At 41.3% G+C, this 19536-nt stretch overlaps 1 protein-coding gene across 1 annotated transcript; it reads right to left on the reverse strand.

Annotated features, from left to right (window-relative positions):
* Positions 1-11615: 11615 nt before the first annotated feature.
* On the reverse strand, positions 11616-19021 carry LOC126715757 (probable 1-deoxy-D-xylulose-5-phosphate synthase 2, chloroplastic). The gene is made up of 10 exons (XM_050416533.1): positions 18817-19021; positions 18466-18654; positions 18205-18369; positions 15616-15766; positions 14611-14882; positions 13721-13994; positions 13162-13469; positions 12757-13038; positions 12215-12499; positions 11616-11959 (listed from the first exon to the last, which is right to left on the reverse strand). The coding sequence occupies exons 1-10, from the start codon at positions 18916-18918 to the stop codon at positions 11804-11806; spliced, it is 2184 nt and encodes a 727-aa protein (XP_050272490.1). The 5' UTR covers positions 18919-19021; the 3' UTR covers positions 11616-11803.
* Between the last annotated feature and the right edge of the window lie 515 nt (positions 19022-19536).

A 19536-nucleotide genomic window follows, 5' to 3' on the forward strand; every position in this document is an offset into this window, starting at 1 on the left:
TGGCAGGTGTCCCCTCAAAACGCAATCAGAACTTATATTGTGCGTATCACCAAGAGCCCGGCCACGTCACGGACAAATGTAGGAATCTGAAGAATTATGTGGATCGACTCGTCCGAGAAGGAAAGATAGGGCATCTGTTGCAACGCCCTGAGCAGTCAAATGTTGATACCAGGCAAAGCACCTTGAGGCCACCCATCGGCACGATAAATGTCATTCTTGCCGCACCTGGGAGAACCGGTTCCGGCCCATTCAGAGTAATGTCAGTAGGTAGGTTCCCGACAGAGCCAGGCGAAAAGGAATCCAAGAGGGCTAGAGGGAGAGTGTCATTAATTGGATTCACGGAAGAGGACAAGGAGGGAACTATTCAGCCCCATGACGACGCCCTAGTCGTGACACTCAGAATAGGAGGTTATGACGTGAGGAGGGTGTTAGTTGATCAGGGCAGCGCCGTGGAGGTGATGTACCCGGACCTATATAAAGGGCTGAATTTAAAGCAAGAGGACCTGTCGCCATACAACACTCCTCTGCTTAGCTTTGAGGGAAAAATCGTCATCCCCAAGGGCATGATCAGATTGCCTGTGCAAACAGACATAGAAATAGTGGAAGTAGACTTCATTGTGGTGGATGCATACTCACCCTACACGGCTATTGTGGCACGGCCATGGCTTCACACGCTAGGGGCTGTGTCGTCTACCCTGCACCAGAAGGTAAAGTATCCCTCAGAGGGCCGGATCAAAGAGATAGTGGGGGATCAAGGAATGGCCAGGCATTGCATGGTATCGGCCATTGCTCGACGATTAAGCGACGCGCCTTCCACTTCAACCGGGAATACCTTATAGCAATCAAAAACCCCGGTCCAAGTTGCAGGTAATGAAGGACCGGACATGGAGGTGAGTTGTGAAGAGCTAGAGAGAGTGCTCGTCGGATCAGACCCCGAAAGGTTTTTCCAGATTGGCTCGGAGCTACCAGCACAGGAGAAGTCGGCGCTAATTGATTTTCTGCGTCGAAATGAGGATGTATTCGCTTGGGATCCTTATGAAGCCCCTGGTGTTGACTCAGACCTAATACGCCATCACCTTAACGTTAACCCAGCTATTACCCCAAAGAAGCAGCCCCCTCGGCGCCCGTCAAGGGAGCATGCAGACGCTGTGAGGGAAGAAGTGACGAAATTGAAAAGAGCTGGGGCTATCAAGGAAGTGTTCTACCCCGAATGGTTGGCGAACACAGTCGTGGTGAAGAAGAAGAGCGGGAAATGGCGAGTCTGTGTGGACTTCACGGACTTAAATAAGGCTTGCCCGAAGGATCCTTTCCCAATGCCGCGAATAGACCGACTGGTCGACGCAACTGTCGGGCATCCCCGAATGAGTTTTTTGGACGCTTTCCAGGGCTACCATCAGATATCCTTGGCCACGGAAGACCAGGAAAAAACTGCCTTTGTCACCCCAATTGGCAACTATCATTACAAGGTGATGCCTTTTGGCCTGAAGAATGCCGGTTCGACCTATCAAAGGATGATGATTAGGATGTTTGAACAACAAATGGGAAAAACTGTCGAGGTGTATATAGATGATATGGTAGTAAAGAGCAAATTGGTGACTGACCACATCAGGGACCTTGACGAGGTGTTTCACATCCTGAGAAGGTACAGGCTGCGACTGAACGCTTCCAAGTGTTCATTTGGAGTGGGATTGGGAAAATTCCTTGGCTACATGGTAACCCATCGGGGGATCGAAGTTAACCCTGACCAAATAAGGGCCATTCATAGTATGCAACCGCCTCAGAATCCCAAAGAAGTCCAGAAGCTTACCGGCATGATAGCAGCTTTGAACCGTTTCATCTCTCGCTCGGCGGACCGATGCCGACCTTTTTTCCTCCTATTGCACAAGTGGAAGGGTTTCGAGTGGACTGAGGAGTGTGACGTGGCTTTCCAACAGCTCAAGGAATACCTCGCCCGACCTCCGATCATGTCCAGCCCTGAGGCCGACGAGGTACTCTATGCATACATCGCAGTCGCCGATCATGCAGTCAGCCTAGTACTGATCCGAGAGGACAACGGCACGCAACGGCCCGTGTACTACGTAAGCAAGTCGCTACAGGAGGCAGAGACCCGGTATCTCCCCCTCGAAAAGGCAATATTGGCTGTCGTGCAAGCTACAAAGAAGCTTCCCCACTATTTTCAGGCGCATACAGTGGTTGTGCTAACCCAACTTCCATTGAAATCAGTCCTCCGCAGCGCCGACTACACTGGGAGAATCGCTAAGTGGGGAACCATCTTAAGCGCCTTTGACATCAGATATATGCCGCGCACCGCCATAAAAGGTCAAGTCCTCGCCGATCTGGTAGCTGAATTTGCGGAACCAACCGTGGAATGGATGGACGTGTCGGAATCACCGAATAATGATAGGAGATTAGTCAGCACGATTTCTGTGCAAGAGCACGATGAGTGGAGAGCATACATTGATGGTGTAGCGAACCAAAAGGGGTCCGGAGTGGGGCTCGTTCTAATCTCTCCCGAAGGTATAACCCTGGAGAAGTCGTTGAGACTGGGATTCCCAGCAACGAATAACGAAGCTGAGTATGAAGCACTGCTAGAAGGGATGTCGATGATCCGGAAGCTGGGTGGGAAATGCGCGAGCATATTCTCGGATTCAAGACTCGTAGTGGGGCAAGTAAGCGGGGAATTGGAGGCGAAAGACGAAAGAATGCAACGGTATCTTGCCCAAGCTAAACGCCTACGCGCCCACTTCGATGACTTCCGTTTGATGCATATACCCAGAAGCGGGAATACTCACGCCGATTCTTTGGCAACACTGGCCACATCCTCGGCTCAGCCCCTTCCGCGGGTTATCTTGGTCGAGGACCTCTATCGCCCCATGGAAGAGGAGGCTAAAGGTATTCGGATACACAATGTCGGCGAGGGGCCAAGCTGGATGGACCCTCTTGTCCAATTCTTGAAGAATGATTCCTTACCAAACGACAAAGTCGAGGCCGACAAAATCCGGAGGAGAGCTTCTCGATTCTGGTTGTCCGAGGACTCCAAGCTCTACAGACGTTCATTCTCGGGGCCATACTTGCTGTGTGTACACCCAGGCGCAACTGAACTCATTCTGGAGGAGTTGCACGAGGGGATTTGTGGGAGCCACACGGGGGGCCGGTCCCTCTCCCACAGGGCTATGACGCTGGGTTACTGGTGGCCAAGCATGCATAAGGAAGCTCTGGAATATGTGAAGAAGTGTGACCAATGCCAACGGTTCGCTCCGAATATACATCAACCCGGTGGGGTACTTAACCCATTGTCCAGCCCTTGGCCATTCGCACAATGGGGCCTAGACATATTGGGTCCGTTCCCCAAAGCTGCCGGGAACAAGAAGTTTCTTCTCGTCGGCACCGATTACTTTACGAAATGGGTTGAGGCTGAAGCGCTGGCAAACATTAGGGATGTTGATGTCAAGAAGTTTATCTGGAAAAACATTGTCACCCGATTCGGCACCCCACACACCCTAATCTCGGACAATGGCCTGCAATTTGATAGCAAGGCCTTCAGGGAATATTGCAGTGAATTGGGGATTGTCAACAGGTACTCTACACCAGCCTACCCGCAGGGTAACGGACAAGCCGAGGCAGTTAACAAAACCATAGTGAATGGGCTGAAGAAGAGGTTAGACGACGCGAAAGGGAGGTGGGTTGAAGAGCTCGCCCATGTTTTGTGGACGTATCGCACCACGCCCCGCCGATCCACGGGAGAAACCCCCTTTTTGTTAACCTACGGGGCCGAGGCCGTCATCCCATTAGAGATAAACTTTCCCTCCCAGAGGACTGCTACATTCAACCCTATTGTTAACAACTGGCTTCTAGAGAAAAGCTTGGACCTCCTTGAAGAGAGAAGAGATTGCGCGATGGTGCATCTAGCTCAGTATCAGCAAAAGCTCAAGCGGGGCTACGACGCCAAGGTGAAGTCAAGGCCGTTGACGCCTGGGGACCTAGTGTTGAGGAAAGTCCTCGGCAATGCGAGGAACCCTGCATGGGGAAAACTCGGGCCGAACTGGGAGGGTCCATACCGTATCACCTCTGTGGCTGGCATTGGAGCATACTATTTGGAAGACTTGGACGAACGTGTAGTGCCACGTCCATGGAATGTAAATAACCTGAAAAGTTACTTTTATTAATGAAGAATATTTTACTTGATATCGTTCTACTGTACAATTCTCAATAAGAGTTAAACAGAACCCAAGTCCTGCATGGCTCCTCGGACCACGGACTTGGGGGAAATTAACCTCGCAACAATTCTCAATAAGAGTTAAACAGAACCCAAGTCCTGCATGGCTCCTCGGACCACAGACTTGGGGGAAATTAACCTCGCAACAATTCTCAATAAGAGTTAAACAGAACCCAAGTCCTGCATGGCTCCTCGGACCACAGACTTGGGGGAAATTAACCTCGCAGCAATTTTCAGTAAAGCGTTAAACAGAACCCAAGTCCTGCATGGCCCCTCGGACCACAGACTTGGGGGAAATTAACCTCGCAGCAATTTTCAGTAAGCGTTAAACAGAACCCAAGTCCTGCATGGCTCCTCGGACCACAGACTTGGGGGAAATTAACCTCGCAGCAATTTTCAGAAAAGCGTTAAACAGAACCCAAGTCCTGCATGGCTCCTCGGACCACAGACTTGGGGGAAATTAACCTCGTAGCAATTTTCAGATAAGAGTTAAACAGAACCCAAGTCCTGCATGGCCCCTCGGACCACAGACTTGGGGGAAATTAACCTCGCAGCAATTTTCAGTAAAGCGTTAAACAGAACCCAAGTCCTGCATGGCCCCTCGGACCACAGACTTGGGGGAAATTAACCTCGCAGCAATTTTCAGTAAGCGTTAAACAGAACCCAAGTCCTGCATGGCTCCTCGGACCACAGACTTGGGGGAAATTAACCTCGCAGCAATTTTCAGAAAAGCGTTAAACAGAACCCAAGCCCTGCATGGCCCCTCGGACCACAGACTTGGGGGAAATTAACCTCGCAGCAATTTTCAGTAAGCGTTAAACAGAACCCAAGTCCTGCATGGCTCCTCGGACCACAGACTTGGGGGAAATTAACCTCGCAGCAATTTTCAGAAAAGCGTTAAACAGAACCCAAGTCCTGCATGGCTCCTCGGACCACAGACTTGGGGGAAATTAACCTCGCAGCAATTTTCAGTAAAGCGTTAAACAGAACCCAAGTCCTGCATGGCTCCTCGGACCACAGACTTGGGGGAAATTAACCTCGCAGCAATTTTCAGTAAGCGTTAAACAGAACCCAAGTCCTGCATGGCTCCTCGGACCACAGACTTGGGGGAAATTAACCTCGCAGCAATCTTCAGTAAAGCGTTAAATAGAACCCAAGTCCTGCATGGCTCCTCGGACCACAGACTTGGGGGAAATTAACCTCGCAGCAATTTTCAGTAAAGCGTTAAACAGAACCCAAGTCCTGCATGGCTCCTCGGACCACAGACTTGGGGGAAATTAACCTCGCAGCAATTTTCAGTAAGCGTTAAACAGAACCCAAGTCCTGCATGGCTCCTCGGACCACAGACTTGGGGGAAATTAACCTCGCAGCAATTTTCAGTAAAGCGTTAAACAGAACCCAAGTCCTGCATGGCTCCTCGGACCACAGACTTGGGGGAAATTAACCTCGCAGCAATTTTCAGTAAGCGTTAAACAGAACCCAAGTCCTGCATGGCTCCTCGGACCACAGACTTGGGGGAAATTAACCTCACAATTCCTTCATCAAGGGTTAACCGTTTATGTTTCACGAAAAGCGTTATAGGGAAGCCAAGTCCTGCGCGGATTCTTAGCCACGGACTTGGGAAAAAATCAGTATTGTAATCGTTGTTGCTCGACTACAAAGTGTCGCAATTTTATTGTCTTTATTCATTATTGTTCGACTTTAAGCAGTAAAAGGGTAAGACCGATATCCATTCATGATGAAAACAAAATAAAGTAAAGCAGCGATATATGTAATTAAATAACTTTTGTCATATAATGTTCAAAGTAATTCAGTCCAGAAATATTATCAAGGATCAAACAAAACAAAGTACAAAAGCATGACAGATGAATTCCTATTCTACGTCCCTAAGGGCCCTGAGTTGGGGCGGGCTGATCATCCACTGCTGGGTTCTCCGGGGCGATCTCCTGGGCCTGGGCAAGGATCTCGCTGATGCGAAGACTGTCCTCGGGTGACTGGCCCTGCGTAGCTTGCTCCATGCCTCCAGTCTCGAGAATGGGGGAATCTGCTGGAAGAGGTTCAGTGGAAACGGCCTCCCCAGGAGTCTCACGTATCTCCGCAGGGTAAAAGATGTTCTCAGCTTTCCTGAGATCAGAATCTGCGGGGACGGCTGCCCTATCCATGGCCAACCCCCAGGTCGAGGTGACATAATCCCTGCAGACAGTGGCGATTTCCTCGGTCAACCTTGCCTCAGTATCGTGAACCCCACGTTCATATGAAGCCGCCACAGCCTTCTCGGCAGCCTCCCTGGACAAGCGGGCTTCCTCCTTAGCCCTTGCATGCTCAGCTTTAAGCTCCGAAACCGCTTGTTGCTCCGCTGACAATTTTTCCTCAGAGTGTCGGAGCTGCTTGCGCAGCTCTTCGGTTTGCTTTTCAGCAGTCTTCAGGCCAGCCTCTGCACTCGCATTGGCCTTCTTCACCTCTCTTAACTCATGATCCTGACGATCAAGATCACGTTTGAGATCGCTCGCGGCCCTCTCAGCTGTAGCACGGGACTGAGCCTCCCTATGCACATCCTCACGAGCTTGTTTGGCCCATTCCTCAGCAACATAAATTTGTTGGGTGACCTGCACTCAGACGGAAACGAAGACGATACCAAGATAAGACGATGAGAAGGTTCTCAACACAAAAACAAGATAGAAGATTCCACTTACCACAGCCATGTCCCTTTTCAGTGACATGAAAAGCTCTGGTTGACGAATCTTCCTGAGGCCTTCCATATCACGGGGCAAGAGGAGAGGTTGCTGCAATGCTTCAGCCAAGAACGAAGCTGGCTCACGCTGGGTCTCCCATAGGGTCGCATCCCAGAGGACTGGAGCGCCATCTAGCTCGATCCGAGGAGACCATGTCCGAGGTCCTCTCTGAGTGACCGCCTCATCTCGGCTCTCAGTGGACTTTGTTCTTTTTTCCCGGGGCTCTTTCGTTTCCTTACTCTTCTTTTTAGGCCCGACCTTCTCGCGGGCAACCTCTCCCTCCTCTGCCTCTTCTACAGGCCTTTTCCGCTTTAGATTAGGCATAGGCTTCAGCGCCGCGCCCGACGAGGGAGGGGGAGGAAGAACGGGGGCTTTGGAGACGACCTGTCCTTTTGAGGTCTCCTTAGAGGTCTGCCCTTTGGACCTGTTGGATAAGAGACCCCTGAGGCCAGTCCTCGGCTGGAGGTCCATTCCTTCTTCTTCCTCAGTATCCTCGCTAAGATCAGGCTGTGCGATGACCAAACCAGTACCAGGAGCCGCTGAGGCACAGTCCAAATCAGCGTCAGAGTTGGAGATCTCTACTACTCTGACCGAGGCCTCCCCTTCCTCAGAAAATTGGAACCGGTCTATCTGATCCTCTAAGGATGAATGCGAAGAGCCGGACTCCACCTCTGGGATAACTACTGGGGGAAAAGCGTGTTGGGGGGGTAACTGAATTGGAGGCAAGTCTGTATCAGCGAGGAACCCTGGTATGGACACGTCAATCCGTGCTAATCTCGGACTACCGGCCCTTATAGCTTGTCCGGCTTCTACCTGGGCTCGAGTGAGCGGAGTATAATCCAAAATTAAAGGAGCCAACCGTAGTTGTCCGTCCCTGCTAACAAAAATCTCGGACCTCAGGAGGTAATTTAGAGCCGGGACATTGACTAGGCTCAGCCGAGGAGTGGTTCGCTTCTTGTCTGCAAAGGCCGTCAAACGATTTATGTTAGTCCGAGGAGACATGCAATCAAACCAACAAATCTAAAGCAAGTAAAAGAAAAAGGGGTGGAGGAGCTTGAAACCAGAATCCTCCCCACGGCATCTAATTCTACGACACCCCACCTGGTTTTCCCTCCCTAGTCGGACAGTGAGGGCCGTCAGACCATGGCCCGGAGACGATCAAATGGTCGTCCTTCAGGCCTTTGCTAGACTTCGAAAGGCAAGATATCAACCTCACTGCGTCAACCCTAGACTTTAGATAGTATGTGTCGCCGAGCTTATGGCATTCGTAAAGATGAACCACGTCGTGCCATGAGAGGCCGAGGTTCATCTGATCGTTCAGGGTTTCGACACACCCCAGGATCCGGAATACATTAGCGGTGCATTGATGGGGGGCCAACCTATGACCACGCAGATAGTCCCTAGTTATTCTCCCCATCGGAATAGTCATTCCTCCTTCCACGAAGGCTATCATTGGAATTGCGACTTCTTCTGTTCTCCGTTTCATCAAAATGTCCTCCAGATGACAGTACTCTAACCCTACCTCCGGTGGGATACGATACTTCGCCCTGAAGCCCGCCATACCGGCCGGAGAATCTACCAGTTTCTCAAGCCTACCCATCCCCTCTAATCCTAAAAACAACTTGAAGGCAGTATGATTAATGAAGAATAATGGAGAAGAAGCGCGAACTTACGGGTAAGAGGTTCGAAGGAGTCTTCAAGAGAATGGCAGCGGAAGCAAGAACAGACTGAAGGAATAGGCTCTGAGAAGTTCTGAATATTGGAAAGCTCGTCAAAATGAGAGACGAACGCCCTCAAGACCTATTATACTCGGTAGAAGTCGAACAGACGCGCTCGCGTCTAAGACATGCGAGACGCTGTCCACCGTAGATCCTGCCTCCAACTGTTGGATTGAGCGAGTGTAAAACCCCAAAAGCTGCGGTTACTTCCCCCTGAGTCACCAACTGCCCACCGCATTAATGAAGCACGTAAAGGCGTGCCTTCCCCCTTCCACGTGTGAAGCAGTGGTTCACCACGAGCCGTCTAGTGGGTATCAAAATCCCGCCTTTTCTCCTCGGACTCAAAAAAGGCCGGCATTTTGAGGGGCTATTGTGGTGGGTAAAGTCTGTCAGTTGATGTTGGGCCGTAACTCACGTACCAAGCCCAGCCGCGATAAAGAAGAAAAGGCATGGGCGTAGGATATCCCGTCTCAATCATGATGGGCCGGGCCTGCTAAGGGGCGTCCGAGGAGGAACACCTCCTCGGACTCACCCAGTAAGCATCCAATTTGCACCCCATACTTAGCGAAAGGTCGCCCAATACGAAGAAACAATGCGTGACACTCAGGAAGGAGGAGGGGACAATCACAACTGCCGCATTAAATGCCAAGGAACTACTTTTCCAGCCGCATTAATGTGGAAGGGACAGGAACGCAGAGTGACCTTGGCCATTGCAACTCACAGAAAGGAGGGAGGATGACCTATGGGACAGGCACTCGAGTGGAGGATCGGATGACTGACAAGTGTAGGGACATGATCTCAGGAAGGGTGCTATATAAGGGAAGGAGATCCCCATGGAAAAGGGATCGCAAGCAGAAAGAAGAAAGGAAGAAGAAGGAGAGAAGAGAGAGAAGTAGCAGGAACAGCCTCAGGGACCGTTACTCCAAAAGCTCGAAGGAATATCCCTACGTCCAACTGGTTGCATGGCTTGGTCGTAACTTCGTTTCACCTGTCAAAGACCTAGTTCTATAACCTGCTCTCTACAAATTCATTGTTGAGGGACTTTTGGGCCAGAATCTCCCACCTGGTGGGCCTGAACCCCAAATTCGTCACCTTACATTAGTAATTTGTAAAAAATGTTGTAACAAAATTTGTAACTCTAGCATTTTTTAAATAAATAACACTATTTGTCATGTTTTGGATATCAAATGCTTTTTTTTTTCTTGACTAGTAGTTTACTCGAAATAATTAATTGAGAATGAGTACAATTAGGCATAGTTAAAATTTATATTGAGTATCTTTATTTTTTTTTCTTTTTTATGAAATCATTTTTTAGGATAGAGATATTTATTTATTTATTTTTTTTGGGAGAAAATGAGAGATTTGATCCTTAGACTTTGCTTATAACACAAAAGAAATGTTAAGAAGGCTCTTTACAAGTATAATTATAACACAAACAAAAAAGAAGTGTTGGAGTCGTTGGGTCACTTTCTTGGGGCGGTTGGAAGGTGAAAAGTCGAAAAGGACTTGGAAATGGCACTCCGCGTGAGCATAGTTGGAAAGGGTATGTTCGTCTTGTTGTGACCATTAACAGGGTTCTGCCCTAGCTTCTACGTTATGCTTTACATCTATAGTTTACTTAAGTTTGACCTTAAAAAATCATGCTTTAGGTTATAAGGTTATTAGCCTTTTTATTTGTTTTAAAAATAAGACTGCTAGCCTGTTGGAAAATGCTGGAAATTAGGTAATTCTCTCGATCAATCGTTAATCTCTCCCTTTTTTTTTTTTTTTTTTTTTCATATGATATAAAATTTGTATTTAAAAGCTATCGTATATTTTTTTTGCTGAATAAAGCTTGATATATATATATATATATATATATTGATGCGTAGATAACTGTCATCCATATCATGCATTATAAGTTCAACTCTCAAAAGTCAAATCTCTCTAATTTTTTTTTTTTTTGAGTGGAAAATCTCTCTAAAATTAGAGAAGATATATTGTGTATTGTTTATAAAAGATATGATATATATGTCAAATACATGAGATAATTATTGTTAAACTTGAAGGAAAGACTATTTATCAGACTCCTCTACCAAACTTCATACAAGCGGAAGTCTTGTCACTACATACAAAATTTTTTATATAAGGTTGACATAAGGATTTGTGTACTGTTGGGGAGGTTGTTCAAATTGAAAATTTAAGGACTAAATTGATATTTATATCAAATTTTAATGATTATAATTATAGACAATTATTGTGGGACCAATGGGGCCATGTATTTTTTTTTTTAAATCATAATAGTTTAAAACATATAAACAAAGACGAAGGAGTAGTAAAACTTAATAGTCTGGATAAAGTGGAATAGTGCATTAGGAATATTGTGTGACCATAGCTACGTATTGAGTTTAAGGAAAAATTTTATAAGACTTCTATGCAACCAGCTATGCTCTATGATATTGAATGTTGGGCAATTAATAAACAATGTATCCATAAAATTAGTGTGGCAGAAATGAGAATGTTAAGACCAATAAGCAGGAATACATGGAAGTGATAGAAAGATAAGATTCAAAATGAGAAAATCTACTTAAAGATATGAGTAGCCACAATTGACGAAAAGATGAAGGAGAGTAATTCGGCTTAGGTTTATCAATGGTTTGGGCTTGGTGGGTATAGTGTATTTGTATATTATGCTTCTATGAACTTCGGGTGAAAAGGCCCAAAGGGCTTCATGTATTCAGAATCCATTCACTTTGGATAAGGCTATGCCGAGTTGAATTGGAGGATAATGACTTTGCTGATCAAATCCAATCTCAATGTTTTTTGGGCATTACATATCCTTGTTTGATTATGGATAATGACTTTGCTCAAATTCGAAGCAGCCAGTATTATAATGACTTTGCTCAAATTCGAAGCAGCCAGTATTTAAATGAGAAAGAGGTCTACATGATCTAGACAGGGTTAAAGAGATATTTAAATATGCTTTAAATTAAGTAGGTAGTGTTTTTGAGTCAAGAAGATTTCTAGAGTACATTTATTTACAATTTACATATAATTTAAGTATTGCTAATACATTTGGTTAAACATGTACGCATAGGACAAGACTACCACTTTTGAGGTCAAGTTCCATTGCAGTGCAATAATTGGAAGAAATTCCTCTACATGTTGAGAAAGTGAACACTATCCATCCTTGGGTTGCCTATCAGTGACAAAACAGTAGCTGCAATATGCTTTGTACTAAGCCCTGCTGCTTCCATTTGGTCTGTTTGAGCTCCGTGGTCAATATATCTATCAGGGAGCAGCATAGCCCTCCACTACAATCACAGAAAAAATAAATTAATTAACAACTAATGTTTTCAATTAATAGTCAACAACTAGAGCAATATCCCTTTCTCCTAGGTTTACTACAAACATCACTATTGTTATGCACCAATCACAATAAAATATGTAAGTAATTGTGAAAAACATTGTGTTGTCAGACTTATTAAATTGATAAATGAGAGAAAGTGTCTTGTAAGACGGTATATATATATATATATATATATATGAGCACAATATAAGAATGTTACCTTGAGATTTCCATCAAGTAATCCATTCAATCCCAAGAAGTGGGAAACATGAGAGCTAAATCCTCCGATAGATCCTTCTTCAGCAGTGATGAGGAACTCATGTTCTTGAGCTAAGCCTCTAATTAAATCTCCATCAAGAGGCTTGCAGAATCGAGCATCGGCCACAGTTATTGAGATGCCAAGAACTTGAAGCAGCTCTGCTGCTGCAATACAGCTTTGTACTATTGTCCCATAACCCAAAATAGCCACCCTACTTCCCTCCCTTAGCACAATTCCCTTACCAACCTATATTCCAAAGTTTGAGTTAGCACAATAAACAAAAATAATTGTTACATGTACAAGGTGAAAATAACACTTCCACAATGCTATAGACACAAATAGATCGTGATTGGTGTAGCATAACTTTTATATGGGATCATTACTGATATCACATTTATTGTACACCAATTACAATCTATCACCTTAATAGTATTAAAAAATATTGTAAAATTTGTTATATCATTAGACTTATTGATAAACCACTGAGGAGACTTGCAAAATACCTCCAAAGGTGTCCCTTTGTTATTTGGTGGAAGAATGGAACCAATGCCACTTCCTCTTGGGTATCTAAAGCAACTAGGCCGGTCATCAATGGCAGCAGCTGTAGCCACCATGTGCATGAGTTCAGTTTCGTTCGAAGGAGCCATGACCACCATGTTAGGTAAACAAGCCATGAAAGTTGTGTCAAAGGCGCCACAATGGGTTGGACCATCTGCACCAACAAGGCCAGCCCTGTCTATAGCAAATCTCACTGGGAGCCTTTGTAGGTCTACATCATGAGCAACCTGCACGATCAACACCAAACAAGATTTCAATAATTGATGTTTCCAAAATATCTTGCGAGAACTTTAAAAAGTTTGTGGTCAAAGAAAATCAAAAGCAAAAATTTGAGAAATAGATATATTCACCTGATCATAACCCCTCTGTAAAAAAGAAGAGTAGATAGCACAAAAGGGCTTTAGTCCTTCAGCAGCTAGGCCAGCAGCGAAGGTAACAGCATGTTGCTCAGCTATCCCAACATCGAAACATCTATCTGGGAATTGCTTCTGGAATAAATTAAGTCCTGTACCCCCTCCCATTGCAGCATGAATGGCTACTATTCTATCATCTCTCTCTGCTTCAGCAATCAATGACTCTGCAAAGTACTTGGTGTAGGATTGAGTACTCGATTTTGATTTTTGCTGTTTCCCTGACTTGGGATCAAATTTTACCACCCCTAAAAATAAAACCAAAATTCATTAAACCAAATGCGAACATGTCTTTTTTTTTTTTTTTTTAATAGATACTGTAGGATTTGAAATTCATGTCATCTGCTCCTTGATAATTGGTCTTTAATATTGTGTTAAGACACCAATTTTCATTTTTTCTTGTGTAGACGGAATTCGAAAAAAAGAATACTTTGCAAATTGAGCAACCTACGCGTTAAATATTAAAAGGAATATACTTTGATTTAGGAATGATATGTACCATGCATTTTATCAGCTGCAACTTCAGCTGGAGCATAGCCTTTTCCTTTCTCAGTGGTAACATGGATAAGCACAGGTCCTAGAGATGGCAGGTCCTTCACTTTTTTCAAAATATGGACAAGGTCTTCCACGTTGTGACCATCTACTGGGCCAATATAGAATAGTCCAAGTTCTTCAAACAAACATGCTCGAGCACCACCCACCATCCCTCTCATGCAGGAATCGACTTTAGCTGCAATTTCGTGTGTTTGTTCTCCAATCTTCTTTGTGATGCCCTTTTTAATTAGGTGGATGAAAAGTTATTTGCTTGTTGTAATAATGTTGAGGATAGAAGAATGCATTGCAGTACAACTTCAATTAGCAAAAATTTTAGGTACAGTTGATATGTGCAATAACTTAGATTCCACAATTGAGTTCAACTATATGGTTTAATTGATACAGAAAAAAAAAATTTATTATCTTTTCTAAGAAAGATAAAATTAATCTTGTAGTTCATTGATCAATGCATCCACATGTTGAATTTAATTAAGAAATATAAGATAGAACACCTAAGAAATTAACTGTGTGTACTCATTTTTAATCCAAAAATTAAATTACAAAAGCTTGGGCTTGTGTCAGCTTTACTTCCCAAATGGGCTTTTATCCCCTACTCCCCCCCCCCCCCCTCCTCTTTTTTTTTTTTTTTTGCACGAAAACCTTTTGTTGCTCTTAAGAAGCAATAGTTATTTTATGCATCCAATATGTGCATTCTCTCTCTTATACTATGTAGATTTCATATTGGAATTTGCATATTATTGAAAGGATTATGCATATATTGGATGTATGAGATATACTAGCCTATATTTGATGAGGCTTGAGATAATCATGACATTATGAGGTCCAAAAGTTTACCTTTGCAACTTCACGTAGCTGGTGGAACTTTCTACTTGAATGCAGCCTTGTTAAGGCTCCACTTAGAGCTCCAACGGGGGGAGCGGGACCATCCACGGTGGCAGTGGGCAAGGAGACTTGCTCATTGTCGTTCAAAATTATGATAAGATTTGTGTCAAGATAACCTGCATTGTTCATTGCCTCATATGCTTGTCCGGCTGTCATGGCCCCATCTCCTATAACCGAAATTACATGGTTCTTTTTTCCTAGCAAGTCTCTACCAACTGCCATTCCTGAAAAGCATTGAACATAGATAAGCAACTAATAAATTTCATTTTGGGAAATTTTACTGCTATCTTTCAAACTATACTCATTTTCACACTTACCCCAAACACTACGAGAACGCACACTTACTTTCCCTAAACTATTACTTGTGTAACATTTTATACCTCATTTTGAGTCATTCCATGGATAATATTTTAGGAAAGTAAATATGCATTCTCATAATTTAGAAGAGTATATTTAAGAAGAGTAAAGTTTAAGGGGATAAAATGTCTATTCTTATAATTAAGGGAAGTAATTATGCATTTTTATAGTTTAGAAAAGTAAAATGTTAAGTCTCCCATTTATTAAAAGTGGCTACGCTAACATTAAAGCCCACTTAAAATTTAACTTTGCAGAAGTCCATTCATACTTTATCAACCGGGCCCTCATTGATGGCACTACGTCAATTGCACTCGGTTTGGGTCCAGTCTTATAGCCCGGGAATTATAACATTTGAAATCGTTGCAAAAGTACTGAAGGGCTAGTGAAGGCCTACCTATTTGTCTTCTTGCAAGTTGCAAATCAAATTAAACAGTAGCAAATTTGACAGTTAGCATTCCACTTTGAGAAAGTAGAGATCAATGGCCCATGTCATTAAACTATAATTTAGCATGTAGGCTTCTTCATTTTTTTTAATTTTAATAAATAATTTAAGTTGAAGCTGCGCTTTAAAAATGAAACCAGTTAAAAAATTTGATGTACCTAAGCCAGCTGAAATGCTGGTAGAACTATGGCCAGCACCAAAGGCATCATATAGACTCTCATCCCTCTTTGGAAAGCCTGCAAGCCCACAAGTCTGTCGAATTGTGTGCATTCTTGATCTCCTGCCTGTTAGAATTTTATGCGGGTACGACTGCAAAATTTCCACAAAATAAAAAAAGGAAATAATTAATATACTGTTTAGTGATAAGACTATTCATAAAAGTTAGAATAATGGTTTGATTGAGCTTATTATTTGCTAGCAACTTTTGCAGTAATTTTAATATTACATAGAAAAAAATTACAATTTTTACAATAATTATCTTACGTGCTAAATAAATTGTGATTGCCTACTTATAATTTTCACATAAATTTATTATTTTTTCTTCATCATTCACAATTTGCTATATGGATATAGTTACAACAAAATTAAAATTGTGATTTTTTTTTTTTTTATGGTCTTATAAATTTTGTAACTTTTTCTAATCAATGTTGTGTTTGGCATTGGCATAAAAAGCCAGCTTTTTTTATTATTTAGTTTATTTTTGTTACTGTTCATGGATCTTATTGCATTTTTTGATACTATTCATGCGTCTCACTTTACCTCTCATTTTAAAAAAGAATAATAATAAAAATAAAAATAAAAACAATAACAATAAAAATAAAAATAAAAATAAAAACAAAAATAAAAACAAAAACAAAAACAATAAAAATAAAACATCAACTCAAAATTTTGCTCCGGGATTAGATCCACATTTTGATCCGGGAAATAGTCTAAGTTTTATGTTTTTCCCAGCCAAAACCTTGTTAATTAAACTTCTTATACTTTCAATATAACAGCATTATAACGTTGGGTGAAATTTAAAATAGTAGCTCAACCATTTCTAACCACACAAGTTCTTTACTTATATACTAGTCAGGACAACACGTGCTAGCCATAGGAAAAAAAAAGTAGTGATTAAGATCAATTTTAGATTTTATTTGTATCACAAAATAAAGATATAAATCATTTGATTTCTAAAATACATAGAGATTTACATTAATCAAAAGATACATTAATTTTAAAATTTTTGATAATTATGTCATAAAAAGTTAATCTTATTCGTATAAGACCGTGACAGATTCCAGTTTAATATTTTATTATTTTATTTTGACCTATAACTTACACCTCAATAGTTGTGAATATATTGTAATAACTAAAAAATGTCACGACATTTTTAGTTGTGCTAGATCTCGGTATAATATTTTATTATTTTATTTTGACCCGTAAGGAATTGACACATGCGTCACAACATTTTTATAATATCTCTATGTATACATTGTACTTAATTACAATGTAAATTTATATTGTAGACACAAAAAAATTGGCAAATTTTGTACACATTTACAAAATTTGTACAATATTTACCATTTTTTGTGCAAATGTGTATAATATTAACCATTTTTGTGTATTTACCATGTAAACTTGCATTGTAAGTACAAAGTAAACATATAAAGATCTTAAAAAAAAAAAAACAAAAACAAAAACAAAGCTCAAACCAACTGGCATAATTGAAGGGGGAAAAAAATGCACCTCACTAATTGAATAAACCAAAAAAACACTATTCATGAGCTTTTGGCTCTTTTTATATAGTTAATAGATATGCCAGTTTATATAAATATTTAAAAGAAAAAAAAAAACACAAACCGATACCTATAACTAAAAAAAAAAAAAAAAAAAAAAAAAAAAAAAAAAAAAAAAAAAAAACCTTTAGGCACTATAGAAATTAACGTTAAAATGTTGTGGACTTAGCATTTTTTTCTTTGGTCTAGAAGAAACTAAGATCTCAACAATTGTAAAAATATTGTGATAACAATAAGTGTTGTAACATTTTCTTAAAACATTTATTTTTAGTTGTGGTTGGTCACAGTCTCATATTTTATTATTTTATTTCGACTTGTAAGAAATTGACACGTCAATAATTGTGAAAATATTATGAAATTTGTTGTGTCAGTATAACAATATATATACCAGCTTACATAAATATTTAAAAGAAAAAAAAAACACAAAACCGATTACTAAAAAAAAAAAAAATTTAGGCACTGTAGCTACCGTACCAGTTGAATAAACCAAAAACACTACATAATAAGTATTGTAACATTTTCTCAAAACATTTATTTTTAGTTGTGGTTGGTCACAGTTTCATATTTTATTATTTTATTTCGACTTGTAAGAAATTGACATGTCAATAATTGTGAAAATATTGTGAGATTTGTTGTGTCAGTATAATAATATATATACCAGTTTACATAAATATTTATAAAAAAAAGAAAAAAGAAAAAACACAAACCGATTACTATAATAATTAAAAAAAAAAAAAACTGCAGCTATATTAGCTACAGTGCCAAGTGGCACTGTAGCTTCCCAAACTGATAAAAAAATAGGACTCACGAAACCAAAATGTACAGTATAAAATACTGTAGCGGTATAGCAGCTTTTTATATAGTTAAATAGATAATAAGAACCAAAAGAAAAAAGCACGATGAGAAGCATTATATAGGGCCTGCTGCATGAAAAACAAAACAGAAAGGCACCAATGATAATGAATTTACCTGATGCCCCACGTCCCAAATAATCTTATCGTCGGGACAGTCAAATACATGGTGAAGTGCGACTGTTAACTCAGCCACTCCGAGGCTTGAACTTAGGTGACCCCCAGTCCTTGAAACCGTGTAAACAATCTCTTCTCTCAGTTCATTGGCTAACACTTCAAGTTCCTAATAAGATAACAATTAATTTACTCAAAACCTCAGTTTCCAGAGGATGAAAATTTGGTTTTATAATCAACCAAAAAGAAGCAAAGTGTGTTTTACCTCAGTGGATAGGTTTTTCATGTGAATAGGGTAGTTTATGGTGTCCAGAATTGGAGTTGAGGGCTTCTCTCCCGAGAAGTTGAGGTACTTCTTGATCCCTCCATTCTGCTTTGTTTTGTGGTCTCTTTTCACCATGGTTCTCACTTCCTCACTTGCATTTTTTTCCTCAGCAGCTATCACTTTTTTGTACTGGAAAATTAAACATATTAATATATTAAGACTTCTTAAACATGATAGCTCTACCTCTTATGTAAAAACATAACATTTCTTTAACTTTCTTTTAACACTGCTCTTTTTTTAAGAGTTGAAATTTATGTACTTTGTGAGAGAGAGAGAGAGAGAGAGAGAGACCTTCAATTCCAGAGTGGCTAAATTCGTTGAGCTTGGAAAAGAATGGGGTTCTTGAGAATGGAAAAGAGGAAGAAAACTGGTTCTAAGAATAGAAGAAGCCATTGTCTCTCTTTAAGAAGGATTTTGAAAAGCAGAGACTAGTTTTAAAAAAGTTGAATAAGTAGCAGTAGCAGAGGCCTGGTGAGGTTGTAGTTGTTGGCAAAGGTTGAGCTGAGGGGTTTTTTTTTATAGGAAAACTGGAATACTGTAAAAATTGCTAACCTTACGTAATTTAATTGGCCAAGTTGAGCAATTGGCCTATTAATTATTGTAAATTTTTTTTTAATAACCATTAATTATTGTAATTTAGTTTGTCGGGTTTGCCTCTACAGTATACACTCCCAATAATTCCTTTGTGGCCCCTTGCGTTGTCGCGTGATGATCGACCGACGAGGCGATGACTATTGACTATTGATGCTTCCCCCCTTCTTGAACTGGTTACGAGTTACAACAATGACATAAATATGATCAGATAAATGTTTGTTGTAAAATTTACCTAGTTTTACCATGCAAGTTGCAATTGCTAAATTAATCGATTACGTGATTTCCTATTCATTTTTAGGTCATATTAATAGGTGTTAATATTTATTAGCGCAATTGTTAATAAATTATATAAAAAAAATTGATACTACTTTTATGAGAAATATAAATAAAAAAAATCATATATATTTTTTTCTTTTC

This window comes from Quercus robur, chromosome 2, assembly GCF_932294415.1.
Source record: "Quercus robur chromosome 2, dhQueRobu3.1, whole genome shotgun sequence".
NCBI classification, from domain to species: domain Eukaryota; kingdom Viridiplantae; phylum Streptophyta; class Magnoliopsida; order Fagales; family Fagaceae; genus Quercus; species Quercus robur.